The sequence below is a fragment of the Watersipora subatra genome, chromosome 7 (assembly GCF_963576615.1).
Source record: "Watersipora subatra chromosome 7, tzWatSuba1.1, whole genome shotgun sequence".
Classification (NCBI taxonomy): domain Eukaryota; kingdom Metazoa; phylum Bryozoa; class Gymnolaemata; order Cheilostomatida; family Watersiporidae; genus Watersipora; species Watersipora subatra.
Window position 1 is genome coordinate 65,507,905 of NC_088714.1, and position 26,158 is coordinate 65,534,062.

The 26,158-nt window shown below is 37.3% G+C and overlaps 1 protein-coding gene across 1 annotated transcript; it reads left to right on the forward strand.

Annotated features, from left to right (window-relative positions):
- Positions 1-192: 192 nt before the first annotated feature.
- Positions 193-26,075, forward strand: LOC137400296 (tetratricopeptide repeat protein 19, mitochondrial-like). Its single transcript, XM_068086625.1, has 7 exons — positions 193-362; positions 9,462-9,707; positions 10,015-10,111; positions 10,200-10,422; positions 19,399-19,505; positions 25,345-25,497; positions 25,768-26,075. The coding sequence occupies exons 3-7, from the start codon at positions 10,052-10,054 to the stop codon at positions 25,927-25,929; spliced, it is 705 nt and encodes a 234-aa protein (XP_067942726.1). The 5' UTR covers positions 193-362; positions 9,462-9,707; positions 10,015-10,051; the 3' UTR covers positions 25,930-26,075.
- Positions 26,076-26,158: the final 83 nt, after the last annotated feature.

Genomic DNA, 26,158 nt, shown 5'->3' on the forward strand with positions numbered 1-26,158 from the left:
CTATGCAACAAGCGATTCTTAACTTTTAATTCAACCCTATCCGAGCTCCAACGAACTCCCCTAGCAATTTTTAATATTTAAGGCTAGGCTATGCAGGTAATGTTTAATAAATTTGCGTTAGAAAATTATTTGTAGATAATGTATCTGTCAGAACTCCGGACTATAGTTAAAGGTTTTGAAGGTCAAACCATGGCGTATACTTTCGCACGACGCTTTTTTTCTTTGAAAAGGCCTATCTTAATCCATAATAGCGTTCTATTCAAACATGGTCCACTAACTGAATTTAATACAAATAAGATTTTTCATAGCAGTTGCCTCACCTTGTGCAGGAGTTATGACAGCCAGACTGCAGCTTCGCCAAGGTATATATATATATAATACCGAAGCTTGAGCTAGATGCAGGGTTAACTATTCAGCAAGCAAGTTAATGTTTATTTACAAGTTGGCTGGGATTAACGGTATGGATAGATGCATTACTAAATTGCAAGTTAACTCTACGTAGGTCTAGAAATGTACTTTTAGCCAAAAAAGAGGCCGAGTTGTAGAATAACCGAGTATGGATATGGCATTATTGCACTTGCAAATTTCTTATACAACGTATACTTTTCTAGCATATCTATTTATGTCATTTTTATTTTTGTTAAACGAACTTAGATAACTCAAATACATCTTGTTTTCAACCTGATTTTATCATTTTGAAAGATTTTTTAATTATATTACCAGCTATGTTACTGCCTCATTATCTGTGACAGATCAATATGAAACTCTCGCCAGAATTTAAGGGTTAGCAGAGTTGTCATATCAACTCAAGTCTACCGCAGCATGGGCAAACAATTTTATTCTAGCCTTTTAAATACAGCTTAGGTATTATAAGCTGTGTGCGCAATTTAACTACTTATTCCAAATAAGCTCTCTACTTTGCCTGGTGAATATTCTGTCATGCTTAAGACGGCTACACCTAGAATTTATCTACTTACGAAAGTATATTTACACATAGGGGAAGACGGGGCACAGTGAGCCAATGTTTTTGTTTCTCAAATAAAATATAAGTGACTGCTTGAATTGAGCAGAAACTTGGTCTATAGAAAGTTCAAGATGTTGTTATTATTGTATTTGAATTGTAATGCTCCACTTTGGATCGATCGCGACAATTTATTGTTTTTGCAACATGTTACACCTGGCTCACATTGCCCCACTATCGGGGCAAAGTGATCCACCCAATGAGGCAAAGTGAGCCACAGCAATAAATATGTAATTTGATTGCACATAATATATATTTGATATCTTTAACTGTGTTAAAACATAAAGTGTGACAATTGGCTAACTGAATTTGACTCATGACTAAGACATAGAACATGGTAAACTAAATATACATAGTTTATAACATAAAATGTGGGAGCAAGTCATATGAGCATTATCGTGAAGTAATGTAGTGAAAAGTGTGTCGCCTACAATGTCTCTATCCGCAATATTATTAAGAATAGTTTTTCTTACGGTATAAGCAGATAAATCCACTCTGAATGTAGTTCGATTTCTAACCCTCAGAGTCCTACCAGTGTTTATTGGCTGTCCCAAAAATATAACTATAGATTCGAAGTCAATGTCATAAATGTCTTCCTCTGGATAAACAAAGCAGTTTCCAGCTTTTCCCATGAAATTGATGATAACAGAGTTTTCATTACATTTCATGACTCTTCCTGCATAATAAACATTATAGGTTGACTTGCAACAAAATTCACATTACAGTTATTTGGTATGAAAAGATTCACTATGTCTTTCTCTGCTGTTGTAGGTGCAAAGTAGCTAGAAATAAGATTACAAGCTCTTAAAAGTTAAAAAACGAACAGTTAATCGCGGTCATCTCGAGACCGCCGTAGATTAGAATCTTTCCAAAACGGCTCAAATGGGACGTAGTTGTACAAGATGGCTTCTGTTTACACTTTCACGCAACCTCATTCGTCAAAATATTTTTACAAATATACTTCACGCATTCAATAAAACTATGTCTATTGTTCTTACGTGTCTATTTCATCGTCATTGTAATGCTGTCACTTTCAGCACTGATAACTTATAACCTACCATGAAAATTCGTTTAATTTTTTAACCCTAGCTCGAAGGAGTACATATCATTGTCTGATAAACACGACGAGCCTGTTGGTCACCTGTGATAATCGAAAAATGTTGCAGAAATTATTCGCAAAGTGTGGGTCACATGATCAGATTACGACTTGACGATTAGTTCAAGTCGAGACAAAACTGTAAAGTAGCGAGCATCTATATTTGATGCAGGGTCTTCGCTAAAACCCGAAGTGCTTGTCCTAAACTAGTGCTACGACAAGTTTTATATTGAGCTTTTTATTGGCCTTTCAATTTATGTGAGAACATGTAATGACTACGTCAGAGAAATAAACTGATTTCAATCTACGGCGGTTTCGTGATGGCCGCGATTAACTGTTCGTTTTTGAGCTTTTAAAAGCTTGTAATCACATTTCCACATATTTTGCACCTACAACACAGCAGAGTAAGATATGGTGAATCTTTTGATACCAAATAACTGTAATGTGAATTTTGTTGCAAGTCAACCTTTGCCAGTTTCGTACCAAACTAAAACATAATCATTGATGTTAATATTGTCTCTAGTAGGAGTTGGCACATCTTCCCTTTCATCTTCATCTGGTCTTTCTTCATCAGACAATAATTCTTGGGCTAACTCTTCTTCTTCTGATGAAGAATCTGTTTGCTGTTTTTTCTTAGTTTTTCTTGTCTTGTTCTTAGTCACAGTTACTTTGGATGTTTTTAGCGTAGATCTCAACCGAGTAGACACATGTTGCTACACTTTAAACAGATAGACTCACCTGCTTTCTTGTTTCTTGATAAGCTTGGTGGAATGCTCAAGTCATTAGCCATGCTGTATTCGTAAGCTAGTTCACGTACTTGTTCAGTAGATAAACCATAAAATCTGTTGTCTAGATTTTTTACATGGCCAGCCAACTCTTTTTCTTGCTTCTTTGTGTAAACTAGTTTCACTTCACTTCAGTATGTGTACTTCCAACACATCCTTTTACAATATACCTCTTAAGAATCATACAGCTAACACCATGAATTTTGGCAGCTTCTTCAATTGACTTTCCATTTCCTTCTTCAATAATCTTTGCAGCATATTCTACTTGACTTATGTCTGCCTGCCCAGTTTTGCACTTGTAGTTTCATACCATTCTAAAATGTAAGCAGTACTTGCTTTAGTTTTGTGTAACATCTTCAAGAGGTTGTGTATGTGCGGGACAAAGTGAGCCATTGGCTCACTTTGTCCCAATTGACTTTTCTTGAGAAAAATAAGCATACAAGAAATTGTAGATGGGCAAGAGTTTTCATGTTTTACATGCTTACTATAATCATATGGAATAATATTTCTCTACATTTTTATTTATGTAAAACAAAGCATTAACGCAAAATGAAGACCACCAACTCAAAGCTGGAAATTTACAAAAAACATCAAAAGTCAGTATTTTGTTTAATAAATTTTTTACCTTCAGCTTTCCAGTGCTTTTTCACTATTCAATAGGACCTCCAGTGATCACATGAACTCTTATGAAAACGATAACTCCAAATAAAAATTACAAAATTAAAAAAATATATGGTGGATCACTTTGCCCCTTGGCACACTGTACCCCGCCTTCCCCTACGCGGGGTACAGTGTGCCAAGGGTGCCACTGGTGTCTTATCTTTTGAGTCTGTTGCTCACCCCAGTATTTTAGTATAGCTAGGGCAAATAGTTTATAGGAGCGCACCATCAGAAGACATGAAATTACAAGAGAACACAAACCTGTCCGTGTACACGCTGACTAGTTAGATCAGGGGTTCCCAACTTTTTTGGCGTAGGTACCCCTTGGGAGTCATATGGCAAAAAATGTACCCCTTTGGAAAACACAGTTTAATCAATCATTCATCAGTTGGTTTAAATTCATTAATATGACATGTGTGCATTATTAAAATGTGTCACTTAAACAGGTAAAGAAATGTGGTATGGTATGAAATTGCTATTTATTAAAATAATGATAACTATGCAGTACAACTTTTATACATCGCAGTGTTTTGTTACTTTCCCACTTATTTTTGCCAGTCTAATGGGAAGGCTGTGCCTGCTTCGCATCAGTGAGCTGTTTGAGGTTAAGTTCAGTAACAGATAATGAAACTCTGAGGTCGTCATCAACATTTAGCCGTGGTTGATATTTGCTTTCCATGTACAAAAGTGAAGAAAACTCTTGCCCACACTTATAACTACTAGGAAATATGAGCAACACTGTTAAAGCTACCTCTGAAAGCTTTGGGTAGGATGTTATCAATGAGCACCAGAACTTGCTAAGAACACTACCTTCGAATCTATCATGTGCACCAGAGTCATTGAGAAGGTCAATCAACTCTTCCTTCATGTCACTATCAATATCAGCTACATTTAATTTACATGGTTTTTAGCCAACTTCAAATCTGTTTTATTTAAGTCAAGAAAGTATTGTTGAAACTGGTAAGCCAGCCGAGAGAGGTGGTCTGCAACCAGATCTTTCATGAATGAAGTTGAATCATGTGAAGGCAATACTTCTGACAAGCTATCAAACATATCAAATGAGCCAGCATTGACTTTCTCTCTTTACCTCTCTAGCTTCATAATAAATGCTCTAAGCTTGTCTGTAAAATCGATTATAGTGGTAGAGTTCCCCTGAGGAAATGTGTTGACAGTGTTTAATCTTAAGAAAATATCTCTCAAATATGCAGCTTTCCATTTCCATTCTAAAGACCTTAACTTCTCCCTGAATCTTGCAGCGTTCTCAGAAGTCTGTGTCGCAAAGAAAGCTGCAATCTCATCAATCAGTCCCAAAAATGGATTCAAGACATAGCTTTTAGAAAGCTAACACTAGCTAACACTTCTGTGTAGTAAAGGAGGTTTTCATGGTCTGCATCGCAATCTTGACATAATTGATGAAACAACCTTGTGTTTAAGGCCAATGTTTTTATATAATTTACCATTGAAACTACATCTGAGAGCACAGAATTCCAATTTGATGAAGGAGTCCTTGCTGCCAATGCATACCTGTGGATCATACAGTAAAATGGAGGCATTTTGTTGAGTCATTGGTTTGCAATACTTTTGCACGAAACCCAGACCTGCAACCCATCATTGCTGGTGCTCCATCTGTGGTACAAGCACATACATTTGCCCAGGAAAGCCCTGCATGCTGAAGAAAAAGGGATATAGCTTCGAAGACATCTTTTCTTGTTCTCTGCTGTAGCGAGTGATTGAATAGGAACCCATCTTTAAAGTTTTCACCATGAACATATCTTGTAAATACCAGGAGCTGTGAGTAGCTTGACACATCAGTAGATTCATCAAACTGAATGGCAAATTGGTTGTATGGCGTTGCCTTTATCTGTTCCAGAACCGTATTTTTTTATATCATCAGCCATGAAGCTGATTCTCCTGTAAACAGTGTTGCTTAATAGTGACAATTTATTGAGTTTGGCTTCAGCACTATCTCCAATAATACAACGAACTATATCTTTATAACAGGGTAATATTAATCTCTCTCCAATTGTATGTGGCTTCTTTTTTGCCACCCTGACCGCCACTAGATAGGAAGCATGTACCGCTGTTTTGCGTTCCTAAGCAAAATTGCCTGACTCATTCAAGCGGACCTTTTTAGCGCTTTGTTCTTGTCTCTGAAAATATGCAATATCCTTTTTGGTCTTGTCAGCGTGTCTTGTTTCTAGATGGAGTTTAAGAAAGCTCGGCTTCATACTAGATTCAAAAAGGACCTTCAAACACTAAACACACTGTGGCAATTGCTTCTCTTGTCTTTCAATCACTGTCAAACCATATTTAATGTACTCAGTGTGATACGAACGTTTCTTTGCTGGCATTGTGTTGTATAGTCAAATCTAAAAGTTGAAAATTAATCTAAAAATTTATTTACTAATCTTCAATTTTAATACAAAAACTGCTGTTAAATATTGTGAGTTGGGCTCAATAGAATGTAACAATATTACCACTAGTAAAAGGCCAGAGCTGTTAGTAAACTCACGGATCACCAGGAGCCTTAAGAGTAAACTGCCAACCTACCACTTGTGGGGTGCAACTTGATACGCAGCTGGACACTATGTCATGACACAAAGATCTACCCACAGAGCCAGCTTTGTCTATTTACAATCATAATAAGCATTGTACCATTCACGCCTATGTTTGTCTGAATGGCAAAACTAATTGGTTTTAAAATGATACAGTGGAACCTCGGTTCTCGAACACAATCCGTTCCAGAAGGTTGGTCGAAAACCGAGTTGTCTGAGATCCGAAACAGGTTTTCCCATTAGAATTAATATATATAAGTTTTAATCCGTTCCAACACCCTGAATGTTTACCTTTTTAGTATTTTATACATTATTTTATGTATGAAAGTGCACATTAAAATGCTGACCAACACATAAAAAGCAATGTATATTTCAGAAAATGTTAAGCAAAATGGTAAAGACACAAATAACATAAATGTAACCCAGGCTAATCGTACGTTCGCGTTGTCGTAATCTTCCATACGAAAGATTACGCTAACATGAACACGTAAAATAAAAAAAAAGAATAAAGAAAAGATTTATGAATAGGATTTTTTAATCGGCTACAGGATGTTCTTTTCTCTTGAAATATCTATCCAATGACACTTGCTTCTGCCTTCTCTTTAGCACTTTTCGGAAGTGGTTCATGATATTGTCGTTAAAGTCATTGATGACTCTGGTGGCTGCAGCTTTATCGGGGTGGTGGAGTTCGACGAAATTCTTTAACTCGGCCCATTTGCTACACATTTGTTTAATCTCGGACAATACGACAACAGTTGGTCATGGAGAGAGCGATCTACACCTGTACGCCGCTCAGCATCCCACCCTCACGTACGCACTCACGCGTCGTACCGGCGTTCGAACTCCGATTTTCGTTCAAACTACGAAGCAAGAATTTCTCAAATTTTTTGTTCGGATTCCAATTTGTTCGAACTGCAAGTCGTTCGAAAACTGAGGTTCCACTGTACAAATAATAGCTCTATAACAGTGGTTTCAGCAAAGTTATTAATAATTAAAGCCAAACTAACCAAAAATTTATTAGGTTTATAATTTGTATTGTATCCCCTAGATTTCTAAAATGTACCCTCAGGGGTACTTGTACCCCAGGTTGGGAACCCCTGAGTTAAATGAACTGTTTCATCACAGGTATGTATGCACCACTGCCGTGATGAACTGTATGCACTGCTGCCGTGAGTTGAATCTGGACATACATTGCTCACATGGAATCAGGGTTGTCTGAGTGGGGCTTAAATTAATCTTGTAAGTTAACAAATAGTAGATTGGTTCATTTATCACGCGTCAGTAACACGATCTTAAGAGGTGATCTGGTGAACTGGTGATCTTAAGAGTTATCTTAACATGTTTGCAGGGTGGGCTAACACCCAAGGCACTCATGATCTTGATCAGATTAACATACACAAAGTTTAATGAAGTTTATCAGAAAGTATTGATATTTTTCTCTCATTCACGGTTCCCGATGTTTGAGGTGATCTGACCACCAGGATGTTTCAAGATTTAAATCAACAAAACTTGATCAATGAATCAACAAAACAGATTAAAATGCTCAGATCAAGTGCATGTGCAATAATGGTGTCCATAGTTGCAAAGAGACTGACAGAGTAGAGAACCATAACTCTGCAACTTGAACCGCAAATGATAGCAACTAGTGATGTCATTTCTCACATATTTTTCTTCTGTTTTAACCGCCATCATGTTTTGTTGGTTTTAACCTTGAAACGTTTTGGCAGTCCGATCACCTCAAACATCAGAAACAATCACAAATGATAGAAAGCTACTAATATTTTCTGATTAAATCTGCTAAAATTTTGTGCAGGTTCATCTTTAACAATTAGATATCCAGTCTTTAAAACTAATAAGTTCATAAAACAATCAGAGACAATTAGATATCCAGTCTGTAAAACTAATAAGATCATAAAACAATCAGAGACAATTAGATATCCAGTCTGTAAAACTAATAAGATCATAAAACAATCAGAGACAATTAGATATCCAGTCTGTTAAACTAATAAGATCATAAAACAATCAGAGACAATTAGATATCCAGTCTGTTAAACTAATAAGATCATAAAACAATCAGAGACAATTAGATATCCAGTCTGTAAAACTAATAAGATCATAAAACAATCAGAGACAATTAGATATCCAGTCTGTAAAACTAATAAGATCATAAAACAATCAGAGACAATTAGATATCCAGTCTGTAAAACTAATAAGATCATAAAACAATCAGAGACAATTAGATATCCAGTCTGTAAAACTAATAAGATCATAAAACAATCAGAGACAATTAGATATCCAGTCTGTTAAACTAATAAGATCATAAAACAATCAGAGACAATTAGATATCCAGTCTGTAAAACTAATAAGATCATAAAACAATCAGAGACAATTAGATATCCAGTCTGTAAAACTAATAAGATCATAAAACAATCAGAGACAATTAGATATCCAGTCTGTAAAACTAATAAGATCATAAAACAATCAGAGACAATTAGATATCCAGTCTGTAAAACTAATAAGATCATAAAACAATCAGAGACAATTAGATATCCAGTCTTTAAAACTAATAAGATCATAAAACAATCAGAGACAATTAGATATCCAGTCTGTTAAACTAATAAGATCATAAAACAATCAGAAACAATTAGATATCCAGTCTGTAAAACTAATAAGATCATAAAACAATCAGAGACAATTAGATATCCAGTCTTTAAAACTAATAAGATCATAAAACAATCAGAGACAATTAGATATCCAGTCTGTTAAACTAATAAGATCATAAAACAATCAGAGACAATTAGATATCCAGTCTGTTAAACTAATAAGATCATAAAACAATCAGAGACAATTAGATATCCAGTCTGTAAAACTAATAAGTTCATAAAACAATCAGAGACAATTAGATATCCAGTCTTTAAAACTAATAAGTTCATAAAACAATCAGAGACAATTAGATATCCAGTCTTTAAAACTAATAAGATCATAAAACAATCAGAGACAATTAGATATCCAGTCTTTAAAACTAATAAGATCATAAAACAATCAGAGACAATTAGATATCCAGTCTGTTAAACTAATAAGATCATAAAACAATCAGAGACAATTAGATATCCAGTCTGTTAAACTAATAAGATGATAAAACAATCAGAGACAATTTCTGTATAAAACTAAACCGCATTTTCATCTATCTAGAATAATGTCATGTCAACTGTTTAGTGAAATCCATAAATTGCTCGCAGAGCATTTCTGATGATGCGCGGATGTTAAAAGTATCTCCTACAGCTCTGTATACATGTAAATGTGATTTGTTCTGCACTGCTCACAGCAAGCATGCTTGGTTTCAGAAATACGTCTCAAAGCAGAAAAAAATGGATTTGGGGAGGAATCCTTGTAGGAGGATGCGCAATAGCTGGCTTTACACTTTGGAAAAAGAATAATGACAAGTCACAAACTGAGGACCTATTGACACTTACGGTGAAGAGAGGTATACTTGCTACCCAGAGAAGCCAGTTTGACAAAGCTCAGGAGTTGTTTCACCAGGCTCTGGAAATCACCTACAGCAAGCATAAAGAGAAGCTTATTAATGCTCAGTGAGGTTTTAGACGCCCCAGTCTGGCCCTTTTCATTCCTCTGGCATCTGGTGATGTTACAAGATATTTTAGTAACCTGTCTAGCAAATCAGTCACTCTATAGCCACCTGCTTAAGCTTGTCATCGTTATAAAGCGGGTGATAGCCATACAATGTGTTTGAACTGTTGGAGCCTATGCGAAACAAGGCTATGTATGCTAGAGGTGACTTGATAGTCTAATACCTCCAGCGTGTTACCATTATCCAGCTAATAGAATATGTCTGTGAAAACCACAGGCTGGCACAGAGTTGAGTTCTTTACTTTACAGGCAACTACTGGTTATACAAGTAAACATATTTGGATCTATGGCTACGGCGTATATGAAGGCTGGTGACTTTGAGAAGGCTGAGAAGTTATATAAAGAGGTTAGTTGTACTAGCTAACACTTTGTCAATACTCACCATGATCGTCATTACTCATTACCCTTTGGTCATGTTTTCAACAACTGTGCAGACGATGCAGAAGTGCATAGCTGCTGGCCGATCTACAGATGATGAGTCAGTTATCGAACTTTCCATCAAGTTGGCCTCTCTCTACGCCGGCACATCTCAAGATGACAAGGCGGAGGCAGGCTTTAAGTACTGCGTGGAGGTGATGGACAAAGCTGTTGCTAGAGAAGGAGGCCTTTTAGAGGCTGATACAAACACCCTTGCCTTGCAAGGCCTCGCTGTCCAAAGTAAGAACACTTCTACTGAGTCTCTTAGTATCAGCTTTCATAAGTATGTTTCGGTACATTCAACATTTTTTTAGTCATATGTTTTTCTGAGTGTTTCCCAACTTGCTGACTACATTAGTGCTTTAAAGGTTGACTTGCAACAAAATTCACCTTACAGTTATTTGGTATCAAAAGATTCGCCATGTCTTACTATTTTGTGTAGTAGGTGCCAAATATGTGGGAATGTGATTAAAAGCTCTTAAAAGCTCAAAAACAAACAGAAAATTGCAGCCACACGAGACCGCCGTAGTTTAGATTCGTTTTCCAAAACGGCTAAAATGTGACAGATGTGTGCGAGATGGTGTATGTTTACACTTTCATGCATCCTTATTCGTCGAAATATTTTCACAAATATAGTTCACGCTTGCAACAAAAACCATGTCTATTATTCTTACGCGTCTATTTTATCAGCATCGTAATGCTGCAACTTTGAGCACTGATATCTCAAAACTTAGCATAAAAATATGTTTAATATTTTAAACTTAGCTTGAACGATTGCATATCATCCTCTGATAAAAATGATGAGCCTTTTGGTCCGCTACGATGGTCGAAAAGTGCTGTAGAAATTGTTCGCGCCATATGGCGGGAATTGTATGTCACATGATCAGATAATGTTAGTTTCAGTTCAAGATCTATCGCAAATAGCAAACACGCTTTCTCGTATTAAACTTGTTAATTCCAATTCGTCATAATGTCTAACGCGCCTCATCGTGTTTGTGCAGCTGGCAAGCTGAGAAGCACCTTTTTTCTTGGCCAAGAACAGAGAAAAGACCAGACCTTCACCGGGCGTGGAGCAACTGGGTGAAGCTGGATGTGACAAACTTTATTTATTCGCCTGCTTACTCTTACCTTTGTTTTAGCCATTTCAAAGACGATATGTTTTCTAACCTGTTTGCATACTCCACATGTCACCAAAGCACGTGAGTAATTTATTTTATGAACTACTTGTATTAGTAGTTGTAACTTGGGTTATTTTCTAGTATTCTCCTAATACTACTGTATTAATCTATATTTAATATAACAATATTAATGTCATTTAACTGTAATATGATATTATTAATATTTTATCTTTTTAATTACGTGTATTATTCTTATTATAATAACAAAACTAATTCATACTGCATATCTATCTGTAAAACGTAATATATTAATCTATAATTGATAAAATAATGTTATAAGTTTCACGATTAATTTCGCCAAATTTCTTAACCCCACTCACTTATAGATATGTTATATAAAATAGTTGTCATTTTCTGGTATCATCGTTAATAGGATATTAGTATTATTAGATGATTATTATTAGTATTAGATGATGAAGAGTTTGTGCCAACCACTGAAGACTGGGAAGAGTTTGAGCGCTATGCTGGCCAGCGTCAAACACTCTCCAATTACAAGTAAGATAGAGCTGAACTTAACCAAACTTGACAAAATATAAAGAATATCCATAGTTATTACTCACATTTTTATGTTTACAATATCATGGATTCTGATAAGGTTTTGTAAAATCTGTGTCATGATTGCATGGCTATATATTTATTCTTTTTCTGATCAAGCAAATATGATATAATAACAGGAAATGATGTTGTACAAATCTTATTGCAAGTCAACTATTGTGTTGTGATTTCAGACCCGAATCCTCCTCAAAGAGGAGAAAATAATAGTAAGTGTGACAGCACTCCAGCGACTATTTCACTGTCACGCCTGCGCCCTCCCCTGCTCATTCACGATGGTGCGAGAAGGCGGATGGGTAGAGTTCAAGGTTACATGTGCCTCCTGTCACCAATCGTACACTTGGAAAACAACTGCCAGGGTGAACAGAGCTCACGTCAGCAACCCCCTGCTGGCAGCTGCATCACTCTTTTCAGGCGGATGCCTTACGCAGAACCTCCATTTTCTGTCGCTCCTGAACATCGCGACACCAAGCCTCAGCGTTTGCCTCTACCAACAAAGAGAATACTTACATGGTTTGAGTGTTAATATTTACCCATAAACTTGGAAAATGTGAGTAAAAGCTAGGCACACTAACTGAATAACGACATTTGGAAACAATTTTTTTCTTGAAATGAAAATATGTCATCCTTCAAGCGAAATATATTATAATTTAAAATTCTGATTCTTCATCATAATATAACACAAAAAGGGGGAAGAGGATTCTACATTCTTAGACTAATGATAATGATACAAATTAATCTTGTGTAATGAAGTTTTACAATATTTTACAGTGTATTGCTGAGCAGTACACCCTGCATAACGAGGGATTGATGGCAGCAATCGATTGGGAGCTTGATTTGGCAGGTGACGGTAGATGCGATAGTCCGGGGCATTGCGCACTATACGGGTCCTACACTATGATGGATCAGAGCTGCGGTTTAATAGTCAGCAGCCATCTTGTCAAGGTAAAACTTTGACAGTTTTTACTTCACAGCCTGACACAAACCCAAATTGTTTAGTAGTTATCAGTACATAAACATGAAGTTGCTGATCTAGCTAAATAATTCATTCAAATAATGTGAAAGTGATTGTTGGTCGTAACTTTTTTTACTTTGCAGTCAACGGAGACCACCAGCTCTAATGCCATGGAGCTGGAAGGCTTCAAGCGATGCCAGTCCGATCTAATTTCCCACGGCCTGAGAGTGAGGTCCATTACAACGGATGTTGTTACAAAGGTTGTGTGCATACCGCAAGCTTGTGTTTTGGCTTATGCCGCAAATTCGTCGCGGTGAGCGATGGCCTCTACCTGCCTGCTTGGTGTCTAAGATTCGGGCTCTTTTCCCACCAACGGATGATGAAGAAGAGTTTGCAGACTTGCAAACAAGATTTGCAGTATAAACCAAAACACAAAATTGCGGTATGCACACAACCTTTTCTGAGCATTTGGCGATGGCTCTCCAAATGGAAATAGATTATCTACCAAAACAATTATTGAAAAACAATAATTGCTGATCTTCAAAATTATCTCGATCTTTATATAATAAAATCACAAAACTAATACACTCTCTACTGTAGTAAGTGTACAAGCCAAATATAACAGTTCTCCTTGTGTTCCACGAGTTCAGAATATGTGTGTTCAACCGATGCATTAAATGTGTAACACAAGAATTGTAGATAATGCTTGACACATTAGCATAGCTTTGGTGTTGTTGGCATTAAATGAAAATCCAACTCACTACGATATCGCAGGTAATTATTCCACCCCAACTCAGGGGTGCAGGCGCCACAAGTTCGTCCACAACAGGATGCATACACAGGCATTCATGCTCCCCGTGGTCATGGAGACGATGCGCAAACTCAGCATCATGGCAGCACAAACATTCAGGAAGAGATGGCATATCTTGACAGCGCTTGCAGACACACCACTCTGTAGCCGGTGGTATTAGCTCCTAAAGAAATGAACAGTTATGTCTATGCAACCATAGCTAATACATCAGGTCGATGTTATCCAACAGTATATCAGTGCAGCACTAGATTGAAATATTAAAATTGCTAATGTTGTCATTCGAGAAAAATCTGTAATTATTTTTTCGCAATATGAAGCGATAATTACCATCACTAAAATCATATATATAATAACTAGCTGCATTACCCGTGTTCGGGAACAGATTTACGTAAATCAATAGTTTTATTGAGAGTTGTCTTTCATACTGTAAAACAACTCCAAATATGCAATCTACTGAAATTTTTGTGCTGATCTGACTGCATACACATATGCAGTTGTACATGTCAATAATGTTGGAGAGACCAATGGAAATATGCAATGTGTTTTACAGCTGGTCTACAATGCATCAGTCTCGAATCACTCAAATCGGAGTTGTCCTAATTTTGTACACAACTGATAATAAAATTGACATTGCTAGGCAAACTGACATTCTTCAAACTGGCAGTATTGAAAAGTTTTACATACTTTAAGAAATTCTAGAAAATATTTTGCTGTTGCACTGCTTAGCTATCGCCAGCATTTATTGAATTGAGACTTCTGCATGCTTGAAACACTAATCATGATTCACCAGTTCTTCGTCTATAGCCTGTGTTTTGACATTGTATATACCAACTGTGCAGCAGTAATGCGGTTGTTGATCAAATTTATTATCAATAAAATCTACTATATAAACTACATATATGGCCTCTCGCCTTTCCAACGTAAGGCATTACATTTGGAGCATTTTTGGACATTCGTTCCATAAAAAAATTCAACCCTATACTGTGTTGCATGACTGTAGTCAAGTGCGAAGTTTTCTGTCTATACACGGCGCCTGGTAGCAGCTGCTGTAGTTAGTGCATCTCGCTGTTGTCGCCGTTTCATCCGCTCTGAAAATTCAGCTCGCCGAGCAGCTGTTGTAGCTAGTGCATCATGTTCTTGTCGCCGCTGCATCTGCTCGGAGGTTTCTGCACGTCTGGCCGATGTAGCGGCTGCTCTGAGCCGTTTGATTTACTGCTGGGGTCGGTTTAGTAGTCTCTGCACTTCTAGCGGCTGCAGCATCTATTCTGGCCCGCTCTCGATGTACCCGTGTTTGTTCGGCAGTTTCTGCTCTTCTAGCAGCTGCAGTAGCAGTTCCGTTTCGTTGTGGGTGTAGCTGCGTTTGCTCTGCAGTTTCTGCTCGTCTTGCTGCTGCCTTGCGAATTCGATCTCTTTCTCTACGGGAATTAATCTGTTCTTGCGTTTGGGCAGTAGGCTTTTTGGAAGGCATTGTACTGCTTCAAGCATTTCTAAAATTGAATGAGATGGTGTGCTTTTTTGGAATATACGCTGCTCGCTTTCTTCTCACCGTCGCCTATCGCCAGGCTCGGAGTGCCCGTGCAAGTTCTGTAGTAGCTGTAGTTCTGTAATATTCGTAGCTGGAAAAAAAAAGTAAAAGTAACTCAGCTGCGGAAGGAAATGAACATGTTTATTATCACAAAGAGTGGCAAATCCAACGTTTTCAACCCTTTCACTGAAGTAGACTCACTCATGCGTTTTCTATGGTCGACCGCCATAGACACATTTTTGCGACTTTCCCAGCAATTGCTAGTAACTGAATTTTATTATTCGTTGATAACATAACCAACGATCTTTAAGACTTGTATGGAGTGACAGTGTTGTCCAAAGGTTTATCTATAAAATTAGCCTAAAATTTAATTTTAAATCTTTGTTTGAGAATTTCCAACTTTACCACTTAGGGTGCATGCGCCGTTATAGCGGCTTCGAGTATATCCTTCTCAAGTTCATCAGCTAGTTTTTAGGCTTTGCGTAGTTGCATTACTCATCCATCTATATTTAGAGCCTGCTTAAAGTTACACTCTATCTACAAAGCTAAGCATGGCCTTCAGACATGTTTGCAGACATCGGACTGGTCAAACAGCTATGATCAAATGAAAGAATTTCGAGTAATTTGCGTTCAAAGTTCAACATCTCGATTAGTTAGTAACAACGCGTAGCGGCTAGTAGTTGATGCGTATAGGCTTCAATTCAGCGATAGAAATGGCAGACTTCCAGTAGAGCGGTGACGAAGATAAGTTAACAGCTATGGAAGAGACTGTAGATTGCATCGTATACACAGTATAATGTTTTAATTGTTTGTTATTATATTTACTTTTATACATTTTCATGCTACCCTTATTAGTCAAATATTTTCGTAGAACACGAATTTTAACAAAACCGCTATTTCATGCTACTTTCAATATTTATCATTTTTAATTTTTGAAATAAAGATAATACAATCAGATACAGAATTTTCTCTGCTTTCCAAAAAATATAGGTGTTCTACGTAAAAATGTGAGTGCTTCTACGGTTAAAATGACTTTTGTTGACCCATGTCATAATCTGTAGAGTATCATGATTTAATTGTACCTGAACGCGAAATTGGATTATGCAATTGTACCCGAAGTGGTTAAAAACAACCATTTTTGTGTAAGTTTTGAAAATGCCACCGAGTTAGAAAACAAGTACTTATGTTCATAACATAGCCGATTCAGATTTGTGTGATTACACATATAATCAAAATAGCAATAACATAGTAAATAGCAATAACATACAACAATACTAACCTTTTTGATGTAGAAATTTAGTAGGTAAAACGCAGTAGCAGTACCCGTGCAACTTCCGTAGTAGCTGTAGTACTCGTAGCTGGAAAAAAATAAAAGTAACTCAGAAGGAAGTGAACATGTTTACTATCACAAACAGTGGCAAATCCAACGTTTTCAACCCTTTCACTGAAGTAGACTCATTTATGCGTTTTCTATGGTCAACCGCCGTAGACACATTTTGCAATTTTACCAGCAATTGCTAGTAACTGAATTTTATTATTCGTTGATAATATAACCAGCGGTCTTTAAGACTTTTATAGTAGTGACAGTGTTGTCTAAAGATTTCTCTATAAAATTAGCCTAAAATTTAATTTTAAATCTTCGTTTGAGAATTTCCAACTTGAAAACGAAGATTTTTTTTGCGAGTTCATTAAATGCGTCCGAGTTAAAAAACAAATCACTACCTATGTTGATGACACATGACAGATAATTAAAATGCACAAAGTATAGATACAACGATTTTTTGTATAGCAGTGCTTGTTAACATGTTGGCAAAATGAAATATATAACCAAAACAAACGTTATAGATGGAGTTTGAAATTGAAAAAATATCGTATACATATTAAGCAATATCGGCAAAATGGCTGGCAGTAGGCCGATAGCTAAATTTGTACACGGACGCAAGTGAAAGGTTTATGTAGTGGAAGTGTGGCAATTCGTAGACAATACAACATTGATTAAGGAATACTTACCTTTTTTATGTAGAAATGTAATAGGTGAGAACTGCGTTTTCCAGTGGCCGCAAGAAACCATTGTTCGCGTGACCTTCTCGGTACACGTTGGCAGTAAATATTAATCGCATGCAAATTACTATTCGTTAATTTAATTTATTTAATGATTAGTACATTTGTATAGCCGTATAGGCCGCCGAACTCAGGACGGCGCTTTCTAACACGACAGCAATTTTGCTGTTTCAAACGCACCAATGTCGTTGGGCGCCGTAAAGAGGCGCGCTAACCAGATATGACGTTTCCGTGTAAAAACGATGATGATTAGGTTATGTATAATAGAGGCGTGTACTAACCGGAGATTCCCGTTAACGCGCCCAAGATACCTAGTAGCGGGTAATAGTCGGAAAAGTACGGTGCTCTATAAGGCGGACAATCAATCAGACAGACAGACAACGATTGCCGTTTATTAGAGGTGGAACGAGACAGGTTTTTTAAGTTCGAGACGAGACTCGAGACAGTGTCTTGTAAAAATTCGAGACTCGAGACACAAGACAGTAAAATAATGAGCATTTGGTCATGATTTCACTACACAAGTACTAGCGTACATACTTAGAATATATAAAATTGATAAACCTCTTTTTAAATTGAATTTTCACCTGGTGTAAACGATTTAAATACAACATTTTAATAGTGATATGCGTGTAGTTTTTGTAAACAAAAGTGACACAAACAGCTCTAAAATACCGAAGTTATATATTTCTAAGAATTTTGAGCTTTATTGATAATAATTATTATAAACATATTGCTTTATACATGCATATTTTTACCATCTATTGAATAGGTCTTACTTTTTAATGTAATGTGTAATGAAACCGATAGCCGTCGCTCTACAAAGAAATACCGCAACTAAAAGAACACACGATAACACTTTCAATCTTATCGTTTCAACAATGCTTGTGTATTAACTGTAGTATGTGAATTATATTTAAATTGTACTCATGAAATTATATGAATTACTGTACACATGTACATGTATATTCTTATATTGAACTAACAATAACGTCATTATTAACCGAACAAGGACTATGGTCGACACAGCCTTTCGTTCGTTTCTCCGTGTGCGGGCAAGTTTTACCCGCAATTGGTAGTATATAAAAGAGGTCCGAATTTTATGAAGGGCAGTTGGCGTTTAGACACGATACGATAAAATACAGACATGTTACCCCCAATAGTCCTATTTATTAAATTGGATTATTCGGAGGGTAATTGGATACACCCGGTATCTGTTTTAAGTACACAGAACCGTACTACAATATATTAACAGGGCCGTTGTCCGGACTACATGATTAGACTCGGTGGCCAACATAATCAATATAAACAGGTAGTAGCGGACCGGGTATAACTTTAAAGGCAGTTGCCTGGAATCCATTACAATATATGGCTTGTTGCTACCGCAAGAAGCCATGTTTTAACAACCGTGCGCAGGCGCTTTAGTTCTATTTCCTGTCTCGAGTTTGGCAATAGTTAAGTCGAGACGAGACCGATACGAGACGAGACAGGTCGTTACTCGAGACGTTTCGTGTCTCGTTCCACCTCTACCATTTATATAGTAGATAATATTCGTTCTATCACTCTCAAGCTAAAACTATTACTACTAGCTAGCTTGGTACATAAGAGCTGGCTAGTGGCGGTGCTTACTCGCTGGGAGGTTTGATTCTGTTGAGGATCTTCTTCAGATAGAGCGTCAGGCTCGAAATGCCAGGGTCTTAACTCTTCAGAATTTGACATTTTTTATGATCGCAACTCTGACATGTACGCGTATGTTGAACTGTCGGACGGAATTGCCAAGCTGAAACTGTAAAGTAGCGAGCATCTATATTTGATACGGGGGTCTTAGGTAAAACCCGAAGTGTTTGTCATAAACTATTGCTACGATAAGTTTGATATTGAGCTTTGTATTGGTCTTTCAATTCACGCGAGAACATCACGTGACAAGACAATAACCAAACTCTGCGGATACGTCATCGAAATCAAGAGATTCCAATCTATGGCGGCTTTTTGTTTTTGAGCTTTTAAGAGCTTTTAATCACATTCCCACATATTTGGCACCTACTAGACAACAGAGTAAGACATGGCGAATCTTTTGATACCAAATAACTGTAATGTGAATTTTATTGCAAGTCAACCTTGGCTATCTTTCTCACAGGCTATGCGAGGTTTCAGACTAAGAAGAAAAACTATGAGGAGGGAATTAAATTATTTAAAAAATCATTAGATATTGCAAGAGAGGTTTATGGTGCTGACCACCCGCAGGTAAGATATACTCTCTTACATAGATGTACTCTCTTATGTAGATATACTCTCTTACATAGATATACTCTCTTACGTAAATATACTCTCTTACATAGATATACTCTTTTCCGTAGATGTACTTTCTTCCGTAGATATACTCTCTTACATAGATATACTCTCTTACATACATACATCTCTTAGATATACTCTCTTACATACCCTAGGACACTTATGTATTCGCGTCATCGAACTTTCGCATTTTCGCGGAGTCATCCTTTCGCGAAATTTTCATGACCGAAACTAAACTATCATAACGAACGAGCGAAAAGGCAAAATTAAATAGCTCTATTCATTGCAGGCCTGTGTAATGTTAGGCTAATGCAGGCCAGGCTAATGTTAGGCAATTAGTTATGAACACCTGGGGGTGTGGAGGGGGAGGGGGGTGGTGTAAGCCCCCAACAGTTTTCTCTTATTTAGGGCTTCAGTCGGGCCTCTCATATGAAGTTTTAAAAAATTTTATCGGAAAGTATCAACATTTTTCTATTTTTTGAGATTTGTTTTGTTTTATTTGATACGACTTACGAGACGTTTTTAAATTAAAATAGGCAAAACTTGTATGCAGTTAAAACGCTCAGAAAAAAGACATCTTTTTCATCTAAGCGTTTTAACAAAGATCAATTTTGCCGATCTTATTTTAAGTTCATTAAGTGGGACATGGCCAAGCGGATGTTTGGTAAAACTTGATATTTTGCAAACCTTCATAAAAGTCGTTAACAAGAATATTTTACCGCTGATGATGATAATAATGATGCCTGAGAACTACTAAAAGTTGATTTTTGTCTCTATGGCTTGGAATAAAGTGATATTCTACAGCGATAAAAACTGTCTCCATAGCCGTTGGGCAAATAACTTTTCGAATAAATGATGTTGAGGTCGAGTTATCTGAAGCAATTTATTATTGCGTGGGAATGGACCAAACAAATCCGTTCGAGTTAACCTTGTGATTGAGATGTGTGTGTGTGACCTTGTGTGGCCTGGTTCATTGATATCCGCAATAAAATCGTCATATTAGAAATGCAGGTAATTTTCGAGTGTGGTTGAGCTCATTGGGGGTTTTCTAGTAAACTTGTCATAGCTAATACACCGAATGAGCAGCATGGCAAAGAAAATTCAGATAACAACTTCTTTTGGAAAAGCCAAGACAAATGAAGAAGATGATGATATCAGTTTAGTCACCGAATTTGTAACTGATGAGGATGAAAGTCTGGTAGGTGAAGTCATAAAATTGAATAATACTTATTGCAGTGATGAATTTTATTACCAACTAAAAATGATAACAACCTTCACCAGGTCCAACCATGTTATACAGTTCTGGTTGTGATGTTGGTTGTTATCTATTTTCTTTTTTATGGGACTTGAGTGTGAAGACATGTACTGTATTTGATTTTCCTTAAGTGGAGTTGGTATAGCAACTACATGAATTATTTAGTTAACATATTAATTAATTAGCTAGTTAACATACTAAGCACTCATTTGTTTTGTAGCTTGCTGATCCTTCATTCTACACAAATAAAAGGGGAAGTTACAAGCAGTAAACACCAGAGTTCAGGGCCATGGTAGGGAGATTTGCTGCAGCAAACACTGTGAAGGCCCACGCAGCTCAAATACTCCCATATTCCAGGTGCAACAATAAGAACATGGCGGGGTTTATACGAGAACACGAAGAAGAAACTACAGCGAGAAAATGGGGCTAATTTTGATGAGAGTGTTCACTCCATTGAAACACTATCAGAAGCAAAGGTTTCTTTATACGAATTCTTGTATTCCAAGACAATATCTTTGCTGTATATCATAAGTAAACATTCACATTACCTCCTTGTCACCATGTCATATTGGCTTAATTGTCACTGTGTACTACCTACGAGGTGGTAGTAAAACTTAGGTGGTAGCCACTCCTAGCCTGGGCATGCCCGCACCTTCACCCCTAGGGTATGGGCCAGTTTTGGCCTAAATGCTAGCGCGCTTCCATTGTTACAGATGTAGCTGTCAAGTGTGTTTTTGGTTATAAAATATATTATGCATTTTTTAGACAGGCAGACCACTTAATCTTGGCACTTATGACGGAGAGGTAAAGGAGCTTGTGACAAAGCTCAGAGAGAAGGGTGGAGTCATCAGCACCCGCACTGTAATTGGAATAGCGCGTAGACTGATTAAGAAAAAAGATCCTTTGATTGAGCATAAGTATGTGTTGGGCAAAGGTTGGGCTGCCTCACTCTTCAGAAGGATGGGATTCTCTAAGCGGGCTGCCACTACAGGCAAACTGGAAGTTCCTAGGAGCTTGCTTTTGGAAATCAAGCACTCATTCACAAATGAAATTGCTTCTGCATGCCATCTTCATAACATTCCACCAAACATGATCATTAACTTTGATCAGACCCCCATCGAGTACGTTCCAACAGGGAAATATACTATGGCTGCCAAAGATTCTAGTGGTGTGTCGATCAACGGTATAGGAGATAAAAGAAATCTCACATGTGTAGCAGGAATAGCCATGGGTGGAATCTTCTTGCCACCCCAGCTGATATACAAAGGATTAACCAAACGCTCTACCCCTAATTCCCATGTCCATAGTCTTTCCATATAACGGCCAATGCAACTCATTGGTCCAATGAGGAGACTATGAGTGAGTATGCAGATCATGTTCTCAGACCACATATTGAATCCCAGTGGGAGATACATGGTAGTGAACAGAAATGTCTACTCATATTTGATAAGTTTAAAGGACATCTCACAGCCTCCTTCAAAAAAAAGTGCAGATCATTGAATGCTATTGTAGTACATGTGCCAGCCGGTTTCACGGACTACCTACAGCCGCTGGATTTGCTAAGTAAATTTTGATTTTTGTTCTATTCGAAGTTTATGATATAATTTAATAATATATAATAATATAATATAATAAGTTTAAAATATATTTATGTAAAAATAATTAATCTGAATCGGATAATACAATCAATCTGGAATTTTTTTTCTTCCTGGCCGTTATGAAGCTCTCTTCATCAGAGCTTGACACACGCTTTGTGATGGATTTGGTAGCAGCAGGAGGAATATGTAAGGCACTGGCTTGCTTCTTATCCCAGTCTTCAATTGATGGCTGAAGCAGCTCTTTAATTCTGCAAAATAATATGTATCGTTTAAATTGAATGTCAAATTTACACCAGCCCCCCCTCCCCCATAGCCATAGAACTGCAAACTGTCAAATTTTCACAATAAAAACTTATTCACTGATTGTGTCATTTGCAACAAGTGGTTGGTCACAATTAAGGCAGGGGTACTATTGCATTATCATTGGGAAAAGACAATAATTGAGTTTCCTTCACAGTCACTGACCTATCCAAGTATTATTTGATTGTGTGACTGGTGCACACTTTGACAGTAATCTCCAGCCCACCAAGGAGTATTGGAGATTTCTTTACCGCTGTAGAATGTATCATGCATGTCACCAGCCCACCATGTCTTACGAAATACGTCATGTGACGGGATATCTCTCGATGCCCAACTGTTCTGACACTCCCATTAACTTGGGTCTTCACTCCAACGGCAAATGGATCAACTGCATTGTTTGATTCCAACTCTACCTATAAATAACAACACCAAGAGCATGTGATAATGATCATGTGAAGAACACAAATATTGTTGTTACTATGTATGTTTGTGGTCAATGATTATTTTTTTACTTTATGTCAAGTTGTCTTGACAGTTGAGTTTAGTATAAATAATCATTGATCACTTCACATCGAGCCCAGACTGATAAAAAAGTAGACCTTAGCAGTATTTCACTTTCTGGTTGTGATTGGTGCATCTATGTAATGACTAGGCCGTCTACACCAATCTGATCTGGTAGCTAACAAGTCTACTTGCCAACACCTCTGTTTTATCACCCGTAGAAGGTGATTAGTTATACAAGTATTTTATGAGCTTTGGAAACTTATTGCTAGAAAGTTAAGGAAACCAATGGTGATTTTCTGAAATCTGTTTAATATGGTATTTGATAAATTTTTTTAATAATTAATTTAATTATTATAATTTTGTTCATCGATTAAATCAAATCACCATTCGTTTCCTTAACAAAAAAAGTCCATGAGTAATTGCATTCCTCCTCTGCTATTTTTGATAACATACTGTCAAAACGTCTTCCATGTCAGGAGTCCAGAATTCTCGATAAACATGGAATCCTTTCAGACCACAAGTGAACTCAAAACGTGCCATGGCCATCGCGTGCTATAAATACTTGAGATCTAATATTTGTACCATATCAGTCACGACGGAAAGGACCGAGACGTCATTGATAGTCCAAGAAACAAATGGCAGCAAGCGATCAAATTGAATTATTGATCTCGGCCACACATTTATACCTGCGGTTTACAAATACAAACTAGTCCCAAATTAAAAAAACTTTTCTTACTAGCGAACTAGACCTGAGGAATCTAATTTGTTTGTTCCATTGCATTTATTTTCACATCACTATATTTTCGCACTCATCAGAGCCGCGAAATTAAGTTGCAGCGAAATTTTACTCTGTGTGCTACTCACGAAACTAAATACTAGTGAAATATAAGTGTCCTAGGGTAGATATACTTCCTTACATAGATATACTTTCTTACATAGATATACTTTCTTACATAGATATACTCTCACATAGATATACTCTCTTACATAGATATACTCTCTTGCGTAGATATACTCTCTTACATAGATATACTCTCTTACATAGATATACTCTCTTACATAGATATACTCCCTTACATAGATATACTTTCTTACATAGATATACTCTCTTACATAGATATACTCTCTTACATAGATATACTCTCTTACATAAATATCTTGTCTTACGTAGATATACTCTCATAGCTAGATACTTTGATAACTAAATATACATGGTTACAGGCCCTTGTGGTGCTTAATGACCTATCATCAGCCTATGTGATCTCCAAGAACTATAGACTTGGTTACAATATACATGGTTACAGGCCCTTGTCGTGCTTAATGACCTATCATCAGCCTATGTGATCTCCAAGAACTATAGACTTGGTTACAATATACATGGTTACAGGCCCTTGTCGTGCTTAATGACCTATCATCAGCCTATGTGATCTCCAAGAACCATAGACTTGGTTACAATATACATGGTTACAGTCCCTTGTGGTGCTTAATGACCTATCATCAGCCTATGTGGTCTCCAAGAACTATAGACTTGGTTACAATATACATGGTTACAGGCCCTTGTGGTGCTTAATGACCTATCATCAGCCTATGTATTCTCCAAGAACTATAGACTTGGTTACAATATACATGGTTACAGGCCCTTGTGGTGCTTAATGACCTATCATCAGCCTATGTATTCTCCAAGAACTATAGACTTGGTTACAATATACATGGTTACTGGCCCTTGTGGTGCTTAATGACCTATCATCAGCCTATGTGGTCTCCAAGAACTATAGACTTGGTTACAATATACATGGTTACAGGCCCTTGTGGTGCTTAATGACCTTTCATCAGCCTATGTGGTCTCCAAGAACTATAGACTTGGTTACAATATACATGGTTACAGGCCCTTGTGGTGCTTAATGACCTATCATCAGCCTATGTATTCTCCAAGAACTATAGACTTGGTTGCAATATACATGGTTACATGCCCCTGTGGTGCTTAATGACCTATCATCAGCCTATGTGGTCTCCAAGAACTATAGACTTGGTTACAATATACATGGTTACAGGCCCTTGTGGTGCTTAATGACCTTTCATCAGCCTATGTGGTCTCCAAGAACTATAGACTTGGTTACAATATACATGGTTACAGGCCCTTGTGGTGCTTAATGACCTATCATCAGCCTATGTGGTCTCCAAGAACTATAGACTTGGTATAGAGAGCTATAAGGAGGCTGTGGAAAGAGCAGAACGAAAAGGCAACATGGAAGATTCACTTGTTGCGTTCAACTACAATCTTGCACAGGTGAGCTGCAGTGCATTAAGGATGGCACAGCTTCAGGTTCTTGAGTTATACGAGTCAACGAGTAGCCCTGCTGTTCACTTGGCATGCACTACTTTAAGTTAACCTTCTGTTCAATTGGAAAGACGAAGATTGATGTTCTCAGTTTAGCCCTAGAAAGAATGGAGTGTTGGAACTATATTGGGCTGTACCTACGTGTTGTGTCAATCACGAGTTATAGTTTTGGTCTATTCACTGACGGGATAACTTTGAATTGTCTACCCTTTGTTGTAGGCATCAATATTATCTCAAGAGTTTGAGGCAGCGACGTCATTTTGTAATCGATGTCTTGAGCTGGCCAATAATCTGAAGAACCCTTCTTTGGTGAAGGCCGCTGAGCAATGTCTCGCCGATGTAAAGGAAGCGGTAGACCAAAAATCAAAGGAGAAAACGTGACAGCTAGTTATTGCATAATCATTTTACCACAGTTGCCCAATTTGGGGTTGTACTCTCTTTGTTTGATGCATAGAATTTATTAGCCATTTAGTTTGATCAGTGCTCTATTGACAAATTCTCAGAAATAAAATTTTGGTGTAGCTCTGCAGTAGCTTTTTAAGCTGGACCTGTGGTATGTCCTACTGCCCATCGGGTGTCACTCTCAACAACTACCTGTTGTCAGTTGTCA